Source organism: Anopheles marshallii, chromosome 3, assembly GCF_943734725.1.
Source record: "Anopheles marshallii chromosome 3, idAnoMarsDA_429_01, whole genome shotgun sequence".
Classification (NCBI taxonomy): domain Eukaryota; kingdom Metazoa; phylum Arthropoda; class Insecta; order Diptera; family Culicidae; genus Anopheles; species Anopheles marshallii.
In genome coordinates, this window is record NC_071327.1 from 65,710,199 (window position 1) to 65,736,049 (window position 25,851).

At 44.9% G+C, this 25,851-nt stretch overlaps 1 protein-coding gene across 1 annotated transcript in view; it reads right to left on the bottom strand.

The window, feature by feature from the left end:
- Positions 1-803: 803 nt before the first annotated feature.
- LOC128711153 (agrin) overlaps positions 804-25,851 on the bottom strand; it is a 45,832-nt gene continuing 20,784 nt past the window's right edge. Inside the window, exons 2-6 of the mRNA XM_053806018.1 lie at positions 2,702-3,137; positions 2,076-2,166; positions 1,681-2,003; positions 1,418-1,609; positions 804-1,350 (exon numbers count right to left, since the gene is read on the bottom strand). Coding sequence (XP_053661993.1) covers positions 804-1,350; positions 1,418-1,609; positions 1,681-2,003; positions 2,076-2,166; positions 2,702-3,137 — 1,589 coding nt within the window. The remainder of the gene's footprint in view (positions 1,351-1,417; positions 1,610-1,680; positions 2,004-2,075; positions 2,167-2,701; positions 3,138-25,851) is intronic.

A 25,851-nucleotide genomic window follows, 5' to 3' on the forward strand; every position in this document is an offset into this window, starting at 1 on the left:
CTGCAGTGGTTGGAATAATAAATTAGCGCCCAACGCAAACGCTGTCAAAGTGGCTACTTGTTTCATTCTTTCCATCCGGTGTACTTAACTTGTTAAATAAATTATACAAACGAATACTTGTTCCTGCGTTAAATTAATCCTTCATTAAAATCACGTGACCGTACGCAAGGATGTGGGAGCAGATTCTGTTTGCTGGTGACGTTGTTTTCTTAGGGGGAGGTCTTTCCGTGTGAATATTACATCGTTACATCCCAAACCGTACGGGGATTCATAGAAAAAGGTTGTCCAGTCAAATGAGCGTTGATACTCGAGAGTCGCGGGCTGTTCGCATGTGGCTTTGAGGTGGGCTTTGAATGTAAAAGTTGTACAAAAATGGTGGCAACTCTATTTGCCCAAAAGGCTTGTCGTGGCTTAGTCTTAGTTTTCATCGGTAGGGATGCGACGTACTAAAAGACCCTCGCCCCCATCCCACTAGATCTCCTCTGCGAGCGCGAATGTTACACGTGTGTCGTTTTGTTTGTAATGTGTTTTCGTTCCGATTTAAGTTAACTTAACTACAAATTACGTGCTACATGTCGGGAGGAGGAAAAGGGATTGGATGCTGGGATGGAGTCCTTTCGTTACTCTAGTTCTACGTAGGGCATATCCTTACAAACTAATGCTGTGAAGTGGAGAAGCAGCATGGTCGAGAGTTTCTTCCCGTGGGAGGAATTCTTCAGAATAAAAAAATATGACGATCGTTGGCAGTGGCAGAAAGGATAGAGTGGAAAACGGTTGACCTAACAGGTGGGTTTTGCCCATCCTTAGTAGAGATAGTTGTGCGAGGGTTCCTCGGGTCGTCCACATGGCCCGACGTGCTTTTTCTGCACCATCGATCGCGATCGGCAGTTTTCGATGCTCAGGAAACACTCGTTGGAGTACGTCTTGCCATCCGTGCCGCACACTGGCTCGAACTCCTGTGGACAGATCTTGGAGCAACCCTTGAACGTGAACGCGGCTAGGCAACGCTTCATCGGCACCAGGAACATATGGCGTCCACAGTTCTCCCGTCGCATGTGGCACTCGTTCGGGTACAGCTTGTTGTCGGAGCCGCACACGTAGCTGGTCGGTTGCTGTTCACAGTTTGCCTCACACAGCGCCGTGGTGGCACAGTTCTTCAGTGACACTGGTACTACCCGCAGACCGCACGTCTTCTGCTTCATCTCACACCGCGACTTGTAGGTATTGCCGTCCGAGCCGCAAAGTGGACCATTCTGTTCCTCATCGTACGTACAGCTGCTGCAGTCCGTCACATCCACCTTCGATTTCAGCTGTGTGCAGGGCCCGATGTGAGCCAACTGTACGCCACGGCTGGTGAGAAATTTAGAATTAGTGTCAGCATGTGGAACTCCAAGAACACATACAGTCGTCAACTTACAGGCAGGTTGCTCTGGCCAGCTCGCACTCATTGTTGTACGTTTTCGAATCTGTGCCGCACAGCATGTCCTTCTGGTCGCCGAAGAAAGAGGCCCCGTTCTTGGAGTGCTGTTTGCAGGCGGGCAACGATTTGCATCGGTTCATCTTCTGCTTGCAACGGTCCAGCGTAAGTGCCTGAATCTTTTTCTTCTGCCTGGAGAAACACGAAGGTAAACACAAGTAGTTTCAAGGAGCTGCGTAATAACTAACGCCACCCAAACATACCCGCAGTTAAGCATCTTCAGCTCGCACATTGAGGTGTATATGTTGCCATCGCTGCCACAGATCATCTGCTGCGCATCCTTGGGACATTCGGTCGGACAGTCTTCGATCTTGTTGCTGGCACTGTGCGAACTGCCGCCGGCACGCTCCTGTGACATGCAGTACGAGATCGGTACCTCGAACACGTGCTTGCCGCAGTTGGACGCACGCATCTTACAGGCGCTAGCGTATAGGCGACCGTCCGAGCCGCAGGTCGGGCGGGCTACACGCCAACACGACTCCCGACAATTCCGTGTGCTTTGGCAGTGTTTACGGCTGGTGCGGACCTTCAACGAGACAAGCAAACATGGTTTGAAGCAATGTAAACAGATACGAGATGTCACTTATCGCGGACATACCACACCCTGTCCGCAGGTGATCAGCTTCATCTGACAGGTGGAGTTGTACACGTTACCGTCCGATGCGCAAACAGGACCATCCTGAGGGGCACTGTTAAGTTGAGTAAAAGACAGAAATATAATACACATATGGTTATTCTTATAACATAAATTAATGGAATATAATATTAGATATTATAAAATTTGAACTGAGCTATTGATTCAGACAGCCTAGAAGTAAATAATCTCTTATTTTAGGATTACCTTCTAAGAATAACAAGTAAACGGTTTCTTCAATTTTTTTATCTCTGAATAGCTGTATTTAAGGTATAATGAATCTCCAAGATCTCCTCAAGCAAAATGAGAACCCTCAACACTCTACGCAAACTTCAATTCACAACAATATTAATGTATCTTTGGAAATTACTAACACACATTCCTACAAAGGTGTATTTTATTTTTAACTAATATAGACTATGTAACCGTGAGATTAACCCGTGAAGATATTATGAATATTGCACATGATTAGATATCTCATTTTATGAATTGGGAAGATCATAATAAGCGAAGGCCTTTCTACATGTAAACTTCCTCGTCCATGTTGTCGAAGTCTTATTGGTTAAAAACTTAGCACGAATGTCACTCACCTGTTACAATCAACCGGGCAAGATTCGCGTATAACGCTTCCGTTCGCGCACGGACCAACATGGGCCAGCGAAACGGCCGCCGTCCCAACACGGCAGGCCTGCACACGCAGCATGCACCGGTTCAGATAGGTCCGGCCATCCGTTCCACACACGAGATCCTTCTCGGTCGGGCAGCGATGATTGCACGGCGATCCCTTCGACCGTTCACAGCCGGCCTTGTCCTCGGTGACCGCATTCGGTGCCGCCTTCGTACACGTTTTCTTCTTCATCTCGCACAGATTGGCGTAGATCAGACCGTCGCTACCGCAGACGGGTTCCTGCGGGGCGCTCTGTACCGGGCAGGAGCGTGGGCAGTGGGTCGAAACGGCTTTGCTCTGTCTGCCGGTGGGACCATCCGCACCGTGTGTGTCTGTATCGATCAGCGAAGGGATGGACTCTGGCGGGGGAGGGTGAAAAGGAACGCCCAAAAGGGAAACATCACAGTTATTGAGGGTGGTCGATTACGGTTGCCCAAGGGCAGAGCATTCAGTTCGGTAACCATTCTGCTGCCAGTCAGCGTTTCTCAAGCGGTCCATTTCGGTGCCCCGGATTGCACATTAAAAGAGATTACGGTGCAGATCTGCATACCGAAATGTACCGTCATTGATGTCGCTTGTCAAGGTGTTGGAGAGCGTGTTTGATGCTTTTTACCAAGCGCTGTTCCAGGGTATGCAAGAATGTATGCGCCTGGTGTGTATCGCGATCGCGCACTGATCAGGTATCGCGCGAAACTGTCATGGAAAGGACGCTGTGAAATTGATATTGAATACATGCTTGAGCGATGATAAAGCAAGATTGGGGTGTAAAGATATGCATGAAATATATCCCATCTTTAAAACGATCAACTTGTCTTAGTTAGAATTGATAATGGGAAAATATAAATAAATATTGATCTCAAATTGAAGATCACCTGCACGTTTGCTACACATAGTAGTTCTTTTGATATGCATGTAAATGTTCAAGATATCCAATGAAGAATGTCTCGTGGCGTATTAAATGTGCAAGGGCAGTAGGTCTATAATAACATCTTGGACAATAAAGTATCATTAAAATATTGTTTCTGGATGTATAAATAAGTTAGCTACGATATGAATGGAGATTTAGGTCAGAGATACTAATGAAGACGTAATCCTAATGAAGGTGTCATAATTTACAACATTGAATTTTCGTTGTGCCAAATGACCACTGGGCACAGTTACGGATTTCTTTTGTGATTCTAATCTTCAGAATAAAACATTGATCTCCTTAACGCTCCGGAATGACAGAGCGCCACCGGTACTGGCTTAGCCTACTTTCGTATGCTAATGGACCAGTCTCGTGCAAGCACCTATATACATTGGACGGCAACACCTCTCCCGGGGCGTCTTCCGGTCTTGTTTTGTCGATTCAGCACCCAACGCGAGTGAGTTCTTCCGTTGCAGTCGGCAAGAATTACCCACGGGTAATGATATAATTGCGGGTACGGAGCATAAGCGAGGGAATCGCATCGAAGCCGTCATTTATTTCGATTGTTTTCGTTCCGCATCCAATCACATGCCCATTCCCATTACAAACGTGCTGCGAGCTTTCGAGAAAACGATCTTATCACCAGCACGTCTGCGTGTGGGATAGCCAAACGAGCGAAAAGTATCGCGTTCCAGAAATCAGCTCGAAATATGCAGATTATTGTTCGGGGAGTGATGCGATTCTGGCGAGTTCGCTCGGGCGAGCGGGCGGGCAGGTCTCGATATAATGAGACTGCGTAGGCCCTACCGTAAGGGATGCATTCCAGCAAAGGGCGACTCGAGCCCTCGTGACATGCACGGGCTACACCCACCGGTTGCGCGTTTGGTGGGCCTGGAGGCATGCAGCGGATTGAAATGCGGTGTGAACAGGCCCATTGCACCAGTGATCCCATTCGAGGCGTCGATTGCGATCGCGTGCGAAACGCGATCATTATTGTTTGCGCGTCCCACCACATAATGCTCCGTAAAGCCGACATCTTCAACCGGGCAGAGGACGTACCGGAACATCGACGTTCTCGATTGATTACACGGAGCTCGGATGAAGTACGAAACAAAACAACAAAAAGGCACCCGCAACATGAGCAGTCTTCACCAAAGGAACGATTCCCCTCCTTTCCGAAGCGATACTTATAAATCAGTCCCTGTTTTTTTTTTTTTTTGCTTCAGCACCGGTAGAATAGGACAGTAATCTTCAAGGTGGGAGTGAAGAGAAAAGAAACCGCAAAATTGCACCTACCCCACGGGAAGCGACGAACGGCCCATCAGCGCAAGCAGTTTTTCCCTTCCCAGTGAGGAGCATCACAGCAGCCCTTCGGGAGGGGGCGCAAAGACACGGAAGACAAAAGCTTCGAAGGGCGTTGGTGTGTAGCGCCCCCAATCACGGCGGTAACCAATCAACCGGCACCGGCCCAACCGACGGGGTTGACCCATTTCACCGCGGACACATTGCCCGATCGTTTGCCCCGGAATATGGAGCACGGTCGCAGGAACGGTTTGCCGCGTTTCTATCGCCTTCAGGTGGGGTCCGTGAAAAGGGCACACATCATTTATTGTTATTATTAGCTGCACTCTGGCACTGGCAAACTGCATCCGTCTTTGTTGGCCCGCGTGGTATAGGAGGGTGGTGGAAGCGTGATAGGCATTAAACATACCGACGTATATTAACCGCCGGTGTGCATACCCTGGTCGTGGGTCGTTTCAAGTAGCTACGGGGGAAGCTATTTCTTTTGCAGCTTGTTTTGTGAGTTCGTGCTCCAGTTTGCAATAGAACCTCGGCGGGCGAGGAAGATTAAGGGTTGTCTTTGTTGCGGAAGTTTTCGTTTCTCCGATGGGGAGTGGGTCAATGGTGGATAAGAATTTTGAAGTAAGTTACCAATTCGAAGTGGCATATTCTGAGAAATTGCAGGCACCAACAATAAAATCATTGCATCATTACTGTCTACGTTAAACATATGAAAAGGTCCCTCACTAACGAGGAGAAACCCAAGATAAGTAGATGAGAACTTCGTACACAACTTCTGATCGCGTTTATTGCTTACTTATTTATCAGACGCTACAACCGCTTCGCGATCTTGGCCTGTCGCAAGAGTCCTCTAAACCGCTCACGGTCGTGCACTGTCGTCTATCTCCTTTATCCCATTATCTTGGACTTTCTGGTGGACGCATCAACGCCATCACTGCTTCTCAATTTGGGCCTACGTTGGCTCCTCTGTCCATGTGGACAATCTAAAAGGACCTTACGGGCTGGGTCGTCCGGTGTCATTCTCATGACGTGACTAGCCAACCGGAGCTTGACAAGTCTAATCCGTGAGTTCGCCTTACAGCTTATAAAGCTCGTAATTGTAGCGACTCCTCCATGGTCCTTCTACACATACGGGGCAAAAATCCTTCTGATCATCTTCCTCTCGAACTCTACTAAAAGGGTTTCGTAGTAGGGCGCTGGTGTTGCCTCCATCAACTTGGCTTTTGCCTCGTTAATATCCAAACCCGAGGTGTTCCGCCTGCTCAATCTGCATCCGCATCCTCTACGTTTGGAAAGCCGTAATCCAATGATGATCACGATGCGGTAATTGATCAAGAAGGTGGAAGAATTGCAAACTCTTCTTTCACTCTCCAATTTCATTGAAGATCTGTTTAAAACTTACCAGATTAGTTATAATGGTCTAACAGCGACGAGGATTTCGAAACTTCAAACAACAACACGTAAGTTAAATAGGCGAATGGTAGTGTATTAGTAGCGGCGCTGATCTTCACACGATAAGACCGATCGAAAATTCCATCCTGATCTAATCCCCCGTAACAAGGACTAACTATCTGGCTACGTGGTAAAAATTAAGTCTAGGAAGCCAGAAATGGAATTACTTTGTATTATATTCCATCCAGGATTTGTGGACAATAATGTTTTAAGACCCAATTCCTAAAGTTCGTCACGCCTCTTGAATGACCACTTGAAGAATTCTAGTTCTTCCTGTTTGGAAGCTTGATTACACAAACCTAAAACCAAATGCTTCACTTTCACGATGTGTTACTTTTGCGAAAGTTTCGCTACAGATGGACTCATCTTCAATGAACTCGTAATTTGTTATGAAACCTTGGAATCATCTTTAAGAGGATCAGCTAATAAAGCCTCAAGAAAGACGAGTGAAAGTGCCGAACAGTGTATCATCGTTAGCAATTAGAAAAGTAGCAGTGAGTAAACAACGAAACAGCTGCGTATCTCATTAACAAACCCACAAATACCATCGATCTTGACTGCGCGAAGCTGTGATAAATTAAGTCCACAGCGCCACAGTTACCGTTCGACCCGAGGCGCTACATATCTTTTGAACCTGGACCTGGGCTGCGCTCATTAGCATACAACATTGTTGTCGTCGCTACCATGCTGCCATTAGTGATGCAAAGAGCCTTCCTGAAAGCATCGGCCAGCACAACCGCACAGCCTAACGTCTCCATTTACCCAACCCGGGCGAATGTCACGCGTTTGAAGTGTGCTTCGGGGCGTCACACCGTTGAAGATGCTTTCCCAACATGGCAAACAGGAAGGCAATAAGGTGTCCGTAAATAGGCGATCCCGATGTTTGAATAGAAACCGCTGCCCACAACCGTTTTTCGCCGAGTGTGACTTTCGATTGGGGCTCTTCGGTGCGAGTGTTCTTCCTGCCACGGGTAAATAGGGTTCCGGTTTCGGAACCGGCGACTAGCTCGAGCGCAAGCGCGTCTAGCCTTTGTGGCTGTTATATCTTGCGCGTATCTGAAAAGTAGCTGGCGGCTTTTGAAGGTAAATTTTTCACACCGCAACAATTTGCCACCGGGAGCACCGAACGGGAAGCGACTGAGTGTAGGGGAGCTGACAAATGACCACGAACGTGTGCCAACCGTACTACCCGGATCGGTAGGCCATCGACCGGGATCAAATGCAAATCACATCTTGCCGGACGTTTCGATCGTGACTAAACTTCAGCTACAGCCGCCCATCGAATGGATGGCCAAGAAAGTAGCATCAAGAAGCGAAAGGAGAGTGTTTCTAAGCTTGGATGCAAAGGAACGTTTTAAGAAGGCATTTTTAGAAGGAACTGCAAGGAAAGAGCAGCGTGATGTACAGGGAGTTCATCCCTCCTTAACTGCCGTATGATTTATGGACGGCTTCGACGCACTCTGACGCACGTGCTCTGCTTACTTAACGTAAAGAGTTTGACACCTCTAACCTCCAGTGGAACAAGTCGGCAAACTGCAAACATGAGTCGTGTAACGGTACACTTATATCTTATTGGAATTGATTAAAATCTTCTTGAGGTAGCTATTTTGTTGTCGAGGATCTGTCATTCAACCAAACTTGTTGTTATTTATTTGCATCAAGTTATTTGCCTGTAAGATAAAGTACCTTTTAGTTAGTTTATTTGGAAGTTCAAGAGGGATTCATCCAGATGTACACCGTACAGCGTCCATCTATAGTTCTAATGGACAAAGCAAGCCATGAAAATATCACCACACGACTTATAAATTTATACACGTGTGAAGGCTTCTATAAAATGCCTACCACACCACTAGGTAAGAGCTTTCCAGAAACTTGAGATTGGTTACTTCTCTAAATCATTCACCAGCGGGCGCTTCGTACTAAACGATCTGCCTTTATCCCTGCATGTGCCTTTCCACTTTGGTGTTCTTCGCAAAAAGGTGACAGTAATCGCGAGATTACTTTCGTTCGGATGCATAAATCATGCCCCCAACGCCCCAGTGCCCCCCTGGTGGCTCCCCAAGCGAAACCTTTTAGAAAACGCTAGAAGAGAAAGTGAACCTTTTTTTGCGACGAGATGCATGAGATGTTAGTAACCGATCCGACCTAACCCTCCGAAATGGAGGTGCGGAAGACTTCTGGATGCGGAGGATCGTGAAGAGGGCTGCGGTGTCTTCTCAACTGTTCGAGCGGAGCTCTCGAAACCCCGCAGGAAAGAAATGCGGAGGTCAAAGAGGCAACTTATGCGATGATGACGGGCAGTTTAGGTTTCGAGTAGGTGATGAACCCCCACCCGGATGGCCACTAGCAGGAGGAAATGCGTATCTAACGGGGTACGCTAATGGGATGCCTTGTTGCTGGCTACCAACGCAGAAGGTGCACGCAGAAGCAGACAAAAACAACAAACCACACACCGGGGCGGCACGGCAAACTGCACACAGATTAATGACCTCGCGACGTGCCGTAGGTTACGGTACGGTAAGCGGGTGCTGAAAATTCATTTCCTCGGCAAGCAATTTGACCGGCACGGGGGTTTGTGCGCCACGCTTCGAGAGGGACAGGAACGGAAACACGTGGAATGAGCTTTTGCGCTGAGCGAATGTCGTTTTTGGCGCACGGATTTTGTGTGCGTGCATGTTTATGTTTCGCCATTTCGTGATCGTGATTTTTGTGTGTGTGGTTTTTTGTTCGAGCTGTCCTCTTTTGCTCCGTAGACCAGCGTTGAGCAGTGGTCTCGTTGACTGGTAAACATATTGAAAGTGATCTTCTTTTGCCAGAGAAGCGAGTGGAAGGTTTTCAATCAACGCTATCCATGCCTGATTGTGGAGTGATGAGAATCTGGTTTGTGCCGAAAAACATTGGTAATGAAGCGAGGGAAAACTGGTGTACTCGTTATGCTCTCAGCAAAGCTATTGCGCCGGTTCATTTGGATGAGTTTTTTTTACTTTTCTACGCGTTTCAAATGGCAGTTTAATTATTAACTGCAGTCAGTTGAAAGAAATTGCTATCGAAAGTTAGCCTCCAATATCAGAAACTCGTTTAAAGAACGCCGCAGCGATCCTCGCAGTGGTAGACCTTTTGTCTGGTGTTTAAACGGCCGTCAAGAGTGACTGATGGTTGCATACTTTATGGACATGTTCAATTAACACCGGCGCCGACAGCTTTCTTCTTAGCATTCACCGCCAGCTGCCCGATGCACATGCACATAACTCTTCGGGGTCAAGTAAAATGTCACTGGGTAATGTGAAAGTGCGCAACGAGTGCGGCTAAATGCAGGTGTTAATGGTAAAGGTAAAGCTAACGAGTTGATGCAACGTACGTTTGGAAACTAACTCATGAAAGCGATTCGAAATAGGTCAGTGTTATATCGTTTAGCCTGTTGTGCATTTAAATTCAGGTAGAACAAAGCTTACACCGTGATAGTGATTGAATGTATATGTTACGATAATTGAGAAAAAACATGAAAAAAACATAAAGACCTTGTCCAAATATCATCGAAATATGAAAATGAAATTCATTTTGCTAAAAAAAAACAATATAAATATAGAAAAAATGTATAATAGTAAAACAACCAAAGATTTGGAAAAAGGATTAAAATCACTTTAAATAAAAAAAAATCAATTAACAAATGATTAAAATCAGAAGCAAACAAAGTAAAATGATAACTACACGAAAAGTAAATCAATAAAATACAACATGGAAAAGAAATAAGAAATAGAATATGAAAATTTAAACTAATTATTAATAAATTGTAGTTTCAACAGTATAAGTTAACATTAACATAGAAGATAAGATAAGATAAGATAAGATATAATGAAACTAAAAACTAAATAATTGAAACCTTTGAAAAATGCAACCATTTATTATGTTATTTGAAGTCATAAAAAACTGTACAATTAAAGTGGAATATATTATCGTCTTAAATTTGCAGATGGCAATTTTGTATTTCGCTAAGACAAATTGGGCCTTTCTACGCCACACCCTAATATCATTTTAATTAACCGCAAACCCACTGACTGTTTCCGTTACAAAAATCCCCCCTCCGCGTCTTCCATCCAACTGTCTTAAAAGAAATTGAACATTTAATGGTAACAATTTAACAGGATTATGATTTAACAGTTCATTTGCAGAGATAAATGCAACATTCAATTATGTTGCAATCAAAGGTTGCATTGGAAGAATTCTCCCAAAGAAAAAAACCACAGCAGTAGAATAAGAAACAGCAACGCCTGGGAACGGTTACATGATTGCTACAGCCTTCTGGCAATCTGTACCGGAAATTAGTCAAAATTAAACTGTGAGTCAACATTTGATATGCTTCCACCGGCGACCGGAATGGGAGTGGATAAGAAACTGAATAAAACGGCTCGGCTTGACCCTTACGGTTTGCGATGGAAAAGGGCGCATTACAAAGTGGAAACTAAAAGGAATACTGTGTCGAAATCAAGAGCTGATTAAATGGAGCCGAAATGATCATATGTTCTCCTTTATCAACGTGTACTTTTGCATGGTGTATGTGATATTCAAAGCCTACTTGGTTAAGGTTAAACGTAGCTTACGTTGGTGTAATTTCTTTTGCATTGAATTACGGAAAGAGACAGAAAAGGAACTTTAACTTAAACAAATTTAAGTGTGTTGAAAGTTGAATTATAATATATGAAAACAAGATTTAAAAGTTAAATTGTTACAGTTAACATAAAAATAAAATGAAAATCAATTTGATGAAAAACTAAAAAAAATGAAAATCAAGCAACTGTATGAAGAAATAATACTAATAAAACAAGAAAACATACTTGAACAATAATTAAAAGCATAAAAAAGGGAATAACAGGAAACAGTACTGACCAGCACTGAAGGAGAGAAACCACGGAACCAGCCAAATTTCATTTTCATGCTGCTGTTGCAACGTACGCTGGTCGTTAACCTCAATTAGATGGTGCAAAATTGAAAGAAAATGAAAAATCGGTGAAGCCCGAAATAAAAATGATTCCACTCGCTTGACTCAACCATCACGATGGCTTCTTCATTCACACTGTACAGCAAAACCCCAAGTAATGAAGAGAAACGTACAAAAACGAATTGCTTAATTCTGCAAAACAAAAATGAAACAAAGATAAGGATGTTTGATAGGGAAAGAATATGTAAAAGCAGCATAAAGCGGGGACACTGCCGGATAACCCTGCGGCTTAGAGTGGAACAGCAAACGGCTGAAGGTGGAGTATGGAAGACACCGTCCATCGCTTAGCCCGCACCTGATCGTTTTTATGGCGATCGCGAGAACGCGACCGTATCCCGAAACGGTTATGCGGTTATGTAATTTGTGCGATGTGCGATAATTTATCTTGTTGCCGTGGGTCATCCCTTACAGCCGCCATCCGCCGTTTTTGTCCTTCTTCATTACCGCCCATTAGCTCCGCCGTTGCACATCTTCTTCGGAAGTCGTTGAAATTCGAAAGATTCGGTGGAGGCTTGGCTGGTGGTTTCATGGGAAGCAAAGTTCCAATGGGTCCCTACGGTCCCCAACCCCCATTTCGTTTCACGCTGCCCTGATGCAAACAGGAAGAAGGGAAGCGCCCATGTTCGGCAAATCGGCGTACGGAGTGGAGATGATCAATTTACATAACTGTGGCACTGTGGCTGTGTTCGCCATCAGGTAGTGTGGAGATTCTACTTCACCCTTTACATCCTTCTCCTTCTCGCTTTTGTCTCTCGCTCCTTCTCCATCTTGCCATCACACCGTCATGCAATTGAAGTGACTCGCGGAATTCGCCCGTCTAGCGGAACTCGCAAACCCAGACCGACCGAATGTGAAGCCTTCCTGCCCAGCTCGAACATGGCGTCACGTCAGGGATCTCCCTGCGGGTGTTTCATTTCACCCTCTTCCTTCCCCCATCTTCATCATCCCTTTAATTTTCCTCTCGAGAATTCAGAGGGCACCCGCCTTCTTTCTTGGTCCAGGCAAAACCAAATTAGCTAATTGATTTAGCTGCTAATGAAGCTTGAACCCAAGCAGACCAGGCAAGGTGTCGGTTTCCTAGCGAAGGAAGCTAGAAAATGGAGAGGGCACCGCTGCGTAGAGGAAGTATCGAAAATGTGCGCTCGGTAAGACGAGAGTTCACCAAGATAACCTTCCCTTTTCTTCCATCCCCATGGAGTTGTTCGGCCCCAATGTTTCCGCCCTTCGCCTTTTGTCTCGGTCCTTCACGCGATCGCACGTAACAGTACATTGTGGTTTTCCATCCCGCTCCATTTCCGTGCTACAACCCCCTGCGCTGGTCTGGATGATAATGATCGAGAATGCGCGATCGTTTGCGTGCGTACCGGTTGCGCAATGACAGCGGGATCACAGCGTGTAAAATCTCAGTGTCTTGCGTCGTAATTCGATACGCGCCGGGTGCTTGTTGAATTTTTCGGCCAGAACTGGTGCCTTCTTTTTATTGGTGCCTGGGGTTCTGCTTTGTATTGCGAAAGATTAGCGGAAAAGGGCGCTCGTTCGAGTGCTCGTCTGTGCGCGTGTTCACGTCCACCTTTGAAGTGAATGAAAAACGATACAGAGTAACTGAGGCGGAAGCAAGTAAAAAAAAAACACGAACTGGGCAATGGGCGAAAGAAAGCGTCTTTAATTTGTCGTGGTTGGGAAATAAATGTGCCAAGATCTGATAAGATCTGTCTGGGGCGATTTATTCAAATTATGAAAAGTTTCTGTTACGGCCGTAAAGAAATACAAATATGCTTCATAATGAGATGAGGTGCCGTGATTCAAGCTAAATTGAATTGTTACCACAGTTCTTTTCGACAATTCTTTCTTCCCAGTTTTCAATTTTTACACATTCCATTCCTTTTCCAGACTGCACTGTGCTTTTTGTTTAATATATGATGATTCCATTGCTAGAAATACGTTTTACATATTCTTTTTTAAATAATTTTATTATTATGATTCTATTATATTGCATTATTTTTCATATTTTTTTTTACTCTTGTGATGTTTTATTTGGTTTTATTTGGTTTAAAATACAATCACAAAGTAGTTTTTAATTATTTTTTATTTCGTCACTTCCTCCTTTAAAACATTTCGATTGATTCAACTTTTTATATGTTTACATATTTGTTATTAAACTACAACAGCATTTGACATATTTTCAACTCCACTTGTGTTAAATTTAGACTTTTCATGTGTAATATGTTAATAATTTATTTTAGAGTTTATACCAACAAATAATTTCGTTTCAACGTTTCAAAAATAATTAAATTCATTTTTAAGAACCAAACAGGGAGGATATTGAAAAGAACCAAGAATTTTGGAAAGTTTATTAATTACTTTGTTTAATGAAAGTTACATTTTAACAATAGTACATTTCTGTCTTCCAAGGAATATATTTAACTGCCAAATTCTTCACCGTAACCACTGGTCCATTTGTTTCGCATTATCACTTAAAATGCAATGCAGCTGTCATAAATTAACCCATCCCTTTTAAGGTTGCAATAAAATTAACCCCAAATTGCTAACCAATAAAACATTATTCAACAGTGTTCCTGCCCTGTTTGCTGTTGATCGTGCGGGCAGCAAACAGCGCAACCGTTCGACAACAGCGGGAAAGTTCATTCATGTACGAAATAAATCATAATCGATATCGGTTGCATCGATCACCGGTGGCAGTGACCCGCTTGATTGTGGGTTTATGCTGCACTCACTTCGGCCGCTGGAAAAAGGAACATCAGAATAAAAGAACGTCAAAAAAAAAAATATAGAATCAAACGCAATGTCCTGTTATGCGTGTTTTTAATGGTCAACGACTGCTATCCTTTTCCCGTTCGTTTCAAGCACCGAGCACGATCGCGGCATCACACCAGTGAACGATCGAACGAAAAACAAAAAGACAAGACAGTTTGTCTCGTAATAAATCATCATCTTCTTCATTGAATTCTGGCCGAGCCACACTATCGCTTCTGCAGCGGCCAGCGTACTGTGTGCGTGGACTCATGGTGTTGCATTTTAAATCGCCTTTTTATTGCACTTTGATACAGTTTTGCAGTTTCACGCGTATCTGCTGAAGCGGTAGCACCGACCGTTTTGGCCGGCGGCTTATTGTTTTATTCAATAACATCGACTGTCACCGTTACGCGACAGTGAAAATCAATTTCGTATGTAAATAATTGCTCGCTCCAGCACACCCAGGGCGGACCATATGCTGGGGGTGGTGGTGAGCACTGGTTGATGGATGGCACGAGAGGACTCACCGCACGTTGAAATGGTCATTACCACCGGCCTGGGTGCGATTTATTGTGACCACAGTGGAGAAAAGGAATGCGCAATGGGGAGCAATCAGCACACTTATGCTCGTCAATGGAACCGAAACGCCACATTCTGTCTTGTGCAGCAAATTGTGGCTAGTGCCGTTTTTTTATATAAGTGAGCCAGAAGTGAAAATAATGGGAACCTCTTCGGATGGCAGTGTGACCGGAGTAAAAAATTCATTACCTCGTGACCGAATAATGGGACCAAGTCTATATAATTTAACTGTGGCAATATTTATTCTGATCGAGAAATATCGCCCAAAAGAAGGTACGGAACTGGCGGCAGCAAGGCAGAGAAGCAAAAAACTGTAAATTGTTGGTGAAAAATGTTTGCAATTTTTTTTTGTGTACTACTCGCGCACATTTTGGCTTTGAAGTGCTGTCCGCGGTAAGGCCGGAAACCGTTACGCGGGCAAAGGATGTTGTTGCGTTCTTCTCCTTTACCGTACCGATCCAATGTATTTATGTTGATCAGGTGAAAATTGAAATTCGGTTAAATATGTTCCATTAAACATAGTGCCTAGTAATTATGGGTTACAATTAATGATTGGTGAGGAAGTACTTTAAGGCCGGCCCTGTTTGATGGTACACGACATCATTTACATGAGCGTGAAATAGGAATAAAACAGTTAAATGCCAAACACAGGGAATGGGACAGATTTTTGAATAACATTGTGTGAAATTACCCCTATTCATGGTGATAATTAATGGATTTGTCGAGTTTTTTCGATTTGAGTCGTACTAAGTAATGACATTCAATTAACTTCAGGGATGGATTTTCCTTAAGGTATGCAATCCGCATCAAAAAGGTTGCTTGTTACGACTGCGATATCAACATAAACAAGAGATAAAAAAAAACAAAAGGTTTAGGTGACATATTATCAAAACTCTACAGAAAGAATTTGATAACAGCAGCGAAGTTCTGCCTGCAACTTAAACAGATCACCCAGCCTGATGTTGACACTGTTATGTGCCTTCCGCGGGGGGTTTGTTGATCATCCCGTTAGATCGCTGCTGGATGCACCCTGCCTGCACCGCAGAAGTCACGTTTGTTAATGTCGTAACGACAACATGGAAGATGGACACGATTAACCTTGCGATGTTTTGGGTGGGCCGTCCAACACAACACGGTCAAAAAGGCGCGAGTAATTTGTAATAATTAGCCACGTTGTTTATTAACTACAATCAGCACTGTGACTTTAGCTGTGGCATCTGTGCTGGGTGAGAGTATCCCTCCCTGGGGTGTATTTTCCTCAGAAAACTCTCGCAACCGCGGCACCATTGTATGATGAGCAGGCAGCTCATCAACACAAACTGTGTCTCAACAGCACACACGACAAGAGTTGGCATTCTGCGTTTTGCAACAAAAAAAGAGTCTCTCAATAGATCTATAAACAAACAGTCGCTAGTATAAAACCATTTGTCTGGATGAAATAAATCACTAGCCGCGGTGGGGCTGCGGGTTCAATGAGCCGCGTAAGAGGGGGTGATAAAATGATTAATTATCATCGACAGCATCTCAGGCATCACCGAAACATTAGTGCCTCCCGTGAAACAAACCACAAACCACCGGGGTCCGGTTGATGAATCCATTTTCATCCCCTATCTCGGGTGTTTGGGGTGGTTCGGCTGAAGGCAACATGTCCAGCGCACTATCTCTTCCTTTCGATTTCTTCCCAAAGTCCATTCCACCTATTAAATAGCGAACGGTGCACGGTTCGCTGGCCGATGGGATCCGCATCTGTCATGTTTCTCACCTGTACACGATCAATCTGTCAATGTTTTTTTTTTTTTTGCTTTTTCGGGACAAAATCCATGACGAGACAGGGCGGCCCACTGCTTAGTGGGTAACGGGCAACGTAAGGCACTAAATCAATTTCTGTTCCCGCGAATCGCAAACCATAAAGCCGGCAGGATGGAAAGCGAATGACCGGAACGTTGTTGTACAAACCTGCGACAGTGAGAAAGATATAGAAAAAAAAGAAAGAGAATTAATAAATCGCTCCACAATGTGTGAAGGATTTGTACAACGAAACAAATAATAACAGTCATAAAAAAATCCTACTGCTACAAAACGGCAGTGAGGTGGTAAAACGGTGACCATTGTCAGCCCAAGTTGGTTTTGGTGCGAAAGCAACAAACAAAAAAAAGAAGGTTGTGAATGAAAATGGTTTCGCGGAAAGAAGATATTAAAACTAAAGCAGTGAGAAAACTATGCCGGCTAGACAATTCCTTATGATCAGTGTAATAAACAGATGATCATATCGGAACCATTATGCTATCGTCTTTTGGCGAATGGAACCGTTTCTCGGTTCTTGGAGAGGGACCGCTTTAATCCACCGTTAATAGGAGGATGTCGATTTTTACTCTCCCTGCTATTTATGGCACCAACCCAGCCGGTGGTACCGATTTATGGGTGCGATCGTTTTATGTTGCGAACCCGCGTGATGTTTGGCCATTGCACGTAAACGATGTTTTGACGCTAGGGAATGCGTTGACCTTTGAGTGGAAGTCGTTTTGTCAACAGCGGCACCCGCAGCGACATGTCCGCATGGCAGTGCGCTCGGGTTGTTTACAGTTGCCCGCCGGAACGGCGTTGAGCAAGGTGAGTGCAACGCAGGAAGGGTGTGTAAACATCTGTCCGGTGGCAGGGTTTTGCTTTTTCCGTAAAAACAGCACGTCAGCAGGCCGGATCGCATTAGTTCCGCCGGAATGTTGTGCGGGAATGTAGCGATGAGGCGTGTGACGGTGCGATTGTTGGTGTCGGTAGTGCTGTTCGGCGTGAGTGCTGTCGGACGGACGGAAGCAGCTCCACAGGTGGATCAGTGGCATCATCCGAGCGATGCACTGTTTCCGCAGGATCTTATGCACAGAATATGCGAGCGAGATTGTGCCTGTGAGCCGAGCTATTTGTGTGACTTCTATGAGTGTGACGAGGATCGGGATACGATGGAGGAGAACGATAGCGCTAATGAGCTTGATAGCTATTGCTATCAAGATGATGATGAAAGGGAAGAAGAGGGGGATGATAGTGAGTATGAGGATACGAGTATTTCCCATGAAGTGTTTGATTGCCGAGAGGAAGTGACATCCACCACAGCGGCGACCACTGAGGCAGCTACTACAACGACTACGGAGTGGACAACTACTGACAGTACTACCGAGAGTACGACCACTCCACCGTCAAAACCCACCAAGAATCCCACCAAGAAACCCACTAAGAAACCCACCAAGAAACCCACCAAAAGTACTACAGTAAGCACCACAGAAACCTCAACGACCACTTCTACCGAAAGTCCCACCCAAAGTACCACCAAACCTTCCAAACGACGGAGAAAAGGACGTAAAAAGACGACCATTGGCGATAAGGTTAAGGCGACTACAACGGAGACGCCCACGGAGTCCACTACGGAGATGAGTAGTTCTACAACACCAATAACGAGTTCACAGACCGATTCGACCACCTCATCTACAACAGAGTCATCTTCCAGCGCGGGATCGACTTCCACTACGCAGATGACTACTTCTACAACAGCAATGACGATGTCTCAGACTGACACCACCACCTCATCTACAACAGAGTCATCTTCCAGCACGGGATCGACTTCCACTACGGAGATGACTACTTCTACAACACCAGTAACGATGTCACAGACCGACTCCACCACCGCAACTACAACAGAGCCGTCTTCCAGCACGGGATCGACTTCCACTATGGAGATGACTACTTCTACATCACCTGTAACGATGTCACAGACCAACTCGACCAGCTCATCTACAACAGAGACATCTACAGTTTCGATGTCTAGTACATCGTCCTCCACGCCGATTCTACATGAGTGTACAACTGCTCACTTCTTACCACCATTAATACCACTAAAGAACTGCAATTGTTATCTGTACTGTGATAAAAAGAATTGCTCCTGTCTTTCCCATACGACACCGTCTGATTCGACTTCCACGAAGTCAATGGCAAACGAAATTGATAAGTCGAAAAATCGTGGTGGAGTTCGCCGCTGGACCAACAAAGACGATGTGTACGCACGAATTTATCGAAAGATACAAAAACTATCACACACCCCACAAACGACAGCATCCGCTCAAGAGTCATCTTCCACAACGACTGCCCCGCCACCATCGAGTACAACGGTGCGCAAAAACAATGATATAGTGCAGGTTCCGGTGGATGCGCGGCGACTCCGGAAGTTACCAGCCCGACAGCTGTACCGTCTGTTCCATACCGGAGCCATCCCGGCTGAGCTTTATCGGGCATTGGACCAGAATGGGGGCCAAACCAAGGGTGGCTTCAAACGTGACTTGGCACACCGGAAATCGGAGTACCGGGAACAGCTTGATTGTGCGATTAGGCCATGGACTCGCAGGTGCAAAAAATGGAGAACGCTCGGGAATGTTGTGTAGTTCTGGTAGGGTAGGAACCGCTGGGACGTACCAGTACGGTGCCATCGAAGAAGAATTGTTGTTGCGTTGCGAAAAAAAAAAGAAAACAGAACACACTTCCGGTTGATTAGATGTGTGTGATTGCCTGTTAGTGAAGGTGATTTCTTAGCTATTAGAGAAAGGATTGATGCTGCGACTTGTTGATACAAATAAATATATTCCCGCTTATTGTTGCTGTTTTGAAGGGAAACCTCTGTTGTATCTTAATCTAATATCGGCTTGTCCCGTTCAAAAGAAATGTCATTAAATTAGCTTCCTGTAGAACCTGCCATTATCTTCCGCTTCGTACGGTCAAGACGCACTAGTGAGGTTAGCTTTTCCAATCAAACGAAGAAAAGCGCCAACCGAGGCCAACACGCAACACTCAACCAACAGAGAGGCTTCAGAGGGGGGGTTGGATCTGGATGTTATTAGCATAAATGATGCCGGGCGAGCTGGCTACTGTGTAGAATTCTTTTTTTTTCGCTGTAGTATCATCTTCATCTTCAGAACGGCCAGCTGAGCTTAAGATCGCCTTCGGTTGTTTTGCTAATGAAGGTGTCTAACGATGGCGATAAAGATTGCTTTGGAATGAACTGTTCGTACACTTCATGCGGCTTGCTGCTGCCGTTTTTTTTTATTTTGTTCACTGGAGGACGCACGATAGACACATAATGCGAACAGAACCAAAAAAAAAAAAACACTTCCCTGGCCATCAGTAGCGTCCGCGTAACTAACGATTTATTGACTGATGAGATTGAATTCTAATGTTTTTCACCCAATTCTTGGAATATGGGCAAGCAAACCTGGATACGGCATCAGCATACCACCAACGATGACAGTTAGAAACGGTGTCTTCGGCCAAAGTGAAGAGCCAGTAGGAGATAAAAGAAGAAAGAAAAAAAAACGCACGATGTAGACGCTGGCTTCCAACGGGATCGGCTGGACCATGCAATATATCTAAATCGCAAAACACATCGCATCGCGCCCGGAGCAAACAAACCGCACGGCTGGAGGCAGTTGCTTGAAGGGATCTCCCAATACCTTTCGACAAATTATCCAACCAGTAACAGTTATTTGTTCTTGCTGGCCCCTTGGTCAATGGGCGTTTTTTTTTGAGGATGGTGAGTACATCTAGCTGGAACCAAGCGAGATTACTGTTGCAGCACCACTCTAATGATGGTTCTTGTTGTGCTTTATTACGTCAATGCACCAAACTTGGAAGAAAACGTTCTTGCCATGGGGGACCCATGGTTTTGAAGATTTGAAAATTTGTCTGTTAATTGAGTTTTTGGGAGGATTACTTCATATGGACATTGTAATTCCTGAACGCGGAGCTAATACAACACTAGTGCGACAAAAGCTCCAAACTGTCCCTACAACCGGAGTAGACCACCAGGGGGTTGATACTGGCGGATCAGATCGGACATTTGTTTGGTTCGAGGTTATAAATGTTTCACCATCCAAAGATTTATCTCTTGCTGAGGTTTAATTGCAAGCTGTGCAATAAATTAGGCCAGCGGTGCATCTCAAACGTCCACCTATGGATGGATGGATGGCAGTGGTGGTTCGTCGTGCAACGCACAGCCAAAGCTCATCCGGCTGGCGTCACATTGCTTTCTCTCTCTCTCCATCCATTTCCCCATCATCTTCAGCAAACCGATTTGTATCACGTCGAATGAGGCGTTGAGGCGTCAATTTCCCTTTTCCCGGTTTTCCCGACCCGGGGGGAAAGTTTATTGGGTGAAACTTTTGATAGCAAACGATTTGTTACGTCGGGCGGTTTGGGATGGGGCGCGTGTAGCCGACGCATCCGGTACTTCCGGGGTCGGTCGGACCGAGCAGCCCGTCATGCGTTTGTCATCGAGGCAGCGGCTGGGTCAGTGCAGTGCAGTGGAATGGATAGTGATAATTAATTTAGAATGTCTGCGTAGAGCGAATCGTATCGGGGTTGCGTTTCAATACATCGCATCAAATGATCTTGGTGTAGAAGATACGGACATGGTCAGCTCGAAAGTCGAATGATGAGATCCGGGCAAACGATATCATGACTCCAGATACTGCTCAATGGGTTCATCATATCTTGAGCAAATTTGAGGCTAGTGAATATTAAACTTTAGTGTTTTAATAAAATTAATTGGGTAGGTTTGTTGACTGTACATTTTTTTATAAATAAGACTATATAAAAGGAGATAAAAGAAGATTTAAGGTTTTTTTCAATGATAAATATATAAATAAGTCTTGTACCCACTAAAATTAAAAGAATGAAGTAGCACTGTACATGGATTTTCCATGAAGTTTGTTAATATGAAAATATTTTATTCGTTTCGTGTCCATTTGTAATGCTTTTACGAAACAGAGTTAATGTTTATTTTGCAGGAATTTAACAGGTTATGAATTTTTTTACTTTTTCTGATATTCATTCCGTGCTAGCACTCCAGTTTGGCAGCATTGTTTCATGCCGAAAGTTTCCCATTGACAGGTGAATGGTGAAAAAAAAAAACCAGCCGATTTCATACAATCTTAATACACCCGTGAACTGGATTGGTGGTACATCTTTTCCAGCAAACGATCAACAAAAAAAAAAAAAACCTTTTAGAACGTAGCTGTGTGCTTCGTCTATCAGTAAAACCTGTGCGCTGGTGCGCTGCCGGCTTTCCGTTTTATCGCTTAAATCCCCGAAAACACCGTGCAGTATTTCCATTAACACAAAAATAGCACCCTTATATGGATGGGCTATCGAATCCTCGGAAAAAAAGAAAACAAAAGCGAGAATGAAATGCATTCTTGCTGCTGCAGCAAAATCCCGTTCCTGTTCCCGTTGCAGCAGGGCGCGGTATGCGGTTTTGGGGCCGTCATGCACCACCGTGGATGGGATGGGAAAATGCCAAACATGGGACCCGGTAAAGGGCGGCCTTTTTCTCCCTCGCCAACGACGGATAGCCCGAGCTGTCATCGCGCTAATCGAGCATTCATACGTGATGAGGTGCAAAGCGTGCGGGACGTTGTGTGGGTGTGCTCCAGTTTTTGTCTCGCGTCATGCTAATTAATGAACCCGAAACACCCTCAAAAATGGCCGGCTCGGATCGTATCGGCCCGAAGCCCGTGGCAGACGTTATCGATACGACATTAATACTGTTTCCGTGAGCGAAACGCTTCATGGTTCGTCGTCGTTTGCGACGGGACTGTTTTATATCACGACCTATTATTATCGATAGGCTGTTCTTTTATTGGTGGTGGTGTGTTGTTCATTCCTTTCATCCCTCGCTTGAACGGCTGAACGTTGGTGGTGATCTCATGAAAGCCTAGTGATGCTTCTTCTGCCGCCCGAATGGATCAGGTAGGACAATCGTATGCATCAATCCATTTGTATGCGGTTGAAGAAGATCAATTAATTATAGGCAGGCGATGCAAAGACGCTCGTCACAAAAGCCAGAACTCACCGTGCCAGCGGGTTCAAATGATGGTCCGTGTTGGAAAACCATCCGCACTTTAAACGCTGACGAACTTGATCGATCGACACCATCGGGCGATGGGTGATGGGAGGTGGTGTAGAATGGAAAATTAAAAATTTATGATAATTTCCCCCCAGCTCGGGTTTTATCTATTGGGCACGCTCGTTCCCCACATCATTCTGAATTCTCATGCTCCGAACGCGATCGGTGATCGACTGAGGTGATTTTGTAGCCGTTGGCGCAAGGTGCTCCAACTCCTGCCGTAGCTGATGGAGATGTGTCAAGCGATATCGTTGCTTAATTGTTTCTGGCGTTCCATCCTCGGGGTTCTTGGCCGAAATATTCTTTCGATGCTCAGCACTATTGAAAGATCGATCGTGCGTAGAATAGAGCGCGAAGCAGCATCATTATTCTGATAGGAAATCGGGGCAAAGGAACACAGTCGGTGACGGAATAATCTTCCCATACCATTCACACATGTTATCGGAGCACTATATTGAGTTAGTTCTTGAAATTTCTTTAAAGCGCGAGGTTTGTTTATTCAGAACAAGTCAGAACTCATACAGTAATTATATTTTTCTGGCAACTACTGTGTGCATGGCACGAGTTATTATTCCGAATACATAATCTGCTACGCATGAAAACCCTCTAAGCAATAGATTTTGCGTATTAAAATCGCTTTTTGCACATTTTTTTTAAGCCTTAAAACAATTTCAAATGCAAATCAGCACCCAGCGTCACTCCTAGATCAGTGAAAACCAGGAGCTGCTTCTACATCGGCACGCATTAAGAACGCGAAAGCAAATAACAGAAGCAAAACTCGCGAGAATGTGGATGATGCTACCAACGGTGACGCGAATGGGAATTAAAATAGAAGAAATTCACAAACGGTTGCATATGGAGGCGTTCCAGAATTTCGCGGCCCATGTCACATGGCAAAAGCGCAGCCGGTCTTGAGCTTTCGCGTGGATTCTTTTTTCCTCCTGCCGGTTCGGGCACTGCCGCCTGCTACCCCGGGACAATCGTTCGTTCGGTTCTCACTTGAGCCGAATAATCTGGCTTTTACAGTTATAATTGATCGTGAAGCATTCTGGCGATGTTGGCCGATGCGCTGCGCCCGCTGCCGATGCTGCTGACACCGACCCGTCTCTAGCCGAACACATGCGAACGTACCGAACGCTATTCGAAATCGGCCCCACTAGCCCCGGACTGGCGCAACAGTTTTATGGGTTAAAAGGTTTCCTTCAAACTCCCATTCTACCTCCGCTTTTCCTAACCCCCCGTAACCCGCTATTGGTAGATTCATCCCCATCCATGGTGGGTTTTCCTTTTGGCTGTTTGTTGTTCTTCGCATGATTATGTCGTGCCGTTCGGACGAGTGTTTTGTTTCCTCAAGAAATCAGTGCTTTCCTTTTCCAACGAAATTGGTCACTTCCCGCTCACTCACCCAAAACCACCCCGGTCGGGGGGGGAAACTCACCGGCATCCCAGCACGAACGAACGGTGCTAGAACGTTTTTCGAGAATGAATTCGGTTACGTTCGGCCGTTTTGTTGCGCAATTATGGGCAACATTATAAGGATCGTTTACGGAAGCGCACGAGGTCGGTGGATCGATTATGTTCCGGAGGGGGTGTACAACACCCCCGACCGTACACTGCACACTGCAGCACACTGAGGAAGCTCGCGAGCAGAATATACAGTTGTACACTGCTTTCGATCGGGCGGTGAGGTGAGCTGCGTCCGTGCGGTTGATGTTGCGTGCGATGAAAGTCATCAAAGAACGATTACTCGTGTTGGTCGGCCGGCGGTGCCGCCAGGATGGACGATTGAGTCCGTTAGGGTAGTGCGTTGAGCAAACGACATAATTGAAAATGTCCGTCCTTGCGTTTGCCTATAATACGAGGTAATCTTGCAAAAAAAAAACGAGTCATCTTCATCAGTGGGGCATGATTTTGATGGGATTGTTGCTTTTTTTTTGTTGAATTTACAAATGATTGCTCCTTGGAGGTGAAGAACGAAGGAAAGAAAGAGCTGACGCAGTGTTTAATAGGAAAAAAAAATGTGACTGAAACTCAAACGGGAAAATTTACTATGCATTCTGGGTCAACCGTTGCTGAGCTGGAACAATTTAAAGTGAATTCAAACTTTTAAGTGTTTCTCACTCTATTTGAACTTTATGCTTATTATTTATTAGTCATTTAAATTCTTTAATCATCATTAATAAGGCATATGGTAAATTATGATCGTAACAGTTAATCATGAAGATGTAATGAGACTCTCACATGTAGGGATTGCTTGATGTGTGTGTGTGTTATAAAAAAAATTAATTAAGTTATAATACTAAATCCCACACTTAAGGTCTATAAGTTCTTGAACATGTAGTTATACGAAATCAGATCTAATTGCTCTACATTTACACGAATGCCAACAGCATTGAAGCGAATAATTGACCAAATGTAAGCTTCCACCGAAACACACCAAGAACATTCTTACAAACCTCCGAGATGCAGCAGTATAAAATCAATCTTTACAACATCTTCCCAATTGTGTGCAATTGCCAAACCAAAGACAAACGACACCATAAACCTATCCAACCCCGGTCCATGGTGGTAAACTTTTAATTGTTTTCAACCAACTTTAAATTGCCAAAGTACGGTCGGAAAGTATGCAATTCTTCGTTCGACTAGGTTCCTGCACCGCATAATAACGTGGAATGGCGGTGCTGTTAAAAACGGGCCCACATCTCTACATATCAGCTTGTAGCGAGGGTTCCGTTGGGCACCCAGACGGAACCTTTAACTTCGTTCGTTTGTAAGCACCGGAACCAGGTTGGTGGGAAGACGAAACAAAAAAAAAAAAAAACGGAAACAAATCTTCCATCGGTATGGTCGGAATTTCTCTGTGTACTAATAGCACCGAAAAGGAAAGACAAAATCTTCTGCATAGCGCAGAAAAAAAAAAACGCTGCTCTCTATTATGCGCTGCCACATACCAATTCATACCATGCGGAACACATGAGGAAAAGTGCTCCAAATGAAAGGGGCCGCTAGCGGGAGAAAGGGGCGGAAAAGTGGATGTGGTGCTGAGCGGGAAATCAATCTCATTTTCACACCACCCGGTAGCCCGTTGGTTCGTGGTCGAGATGCTGACAGTAAAGCTTCTGTTTATATCGCTTTTCCTGGCCA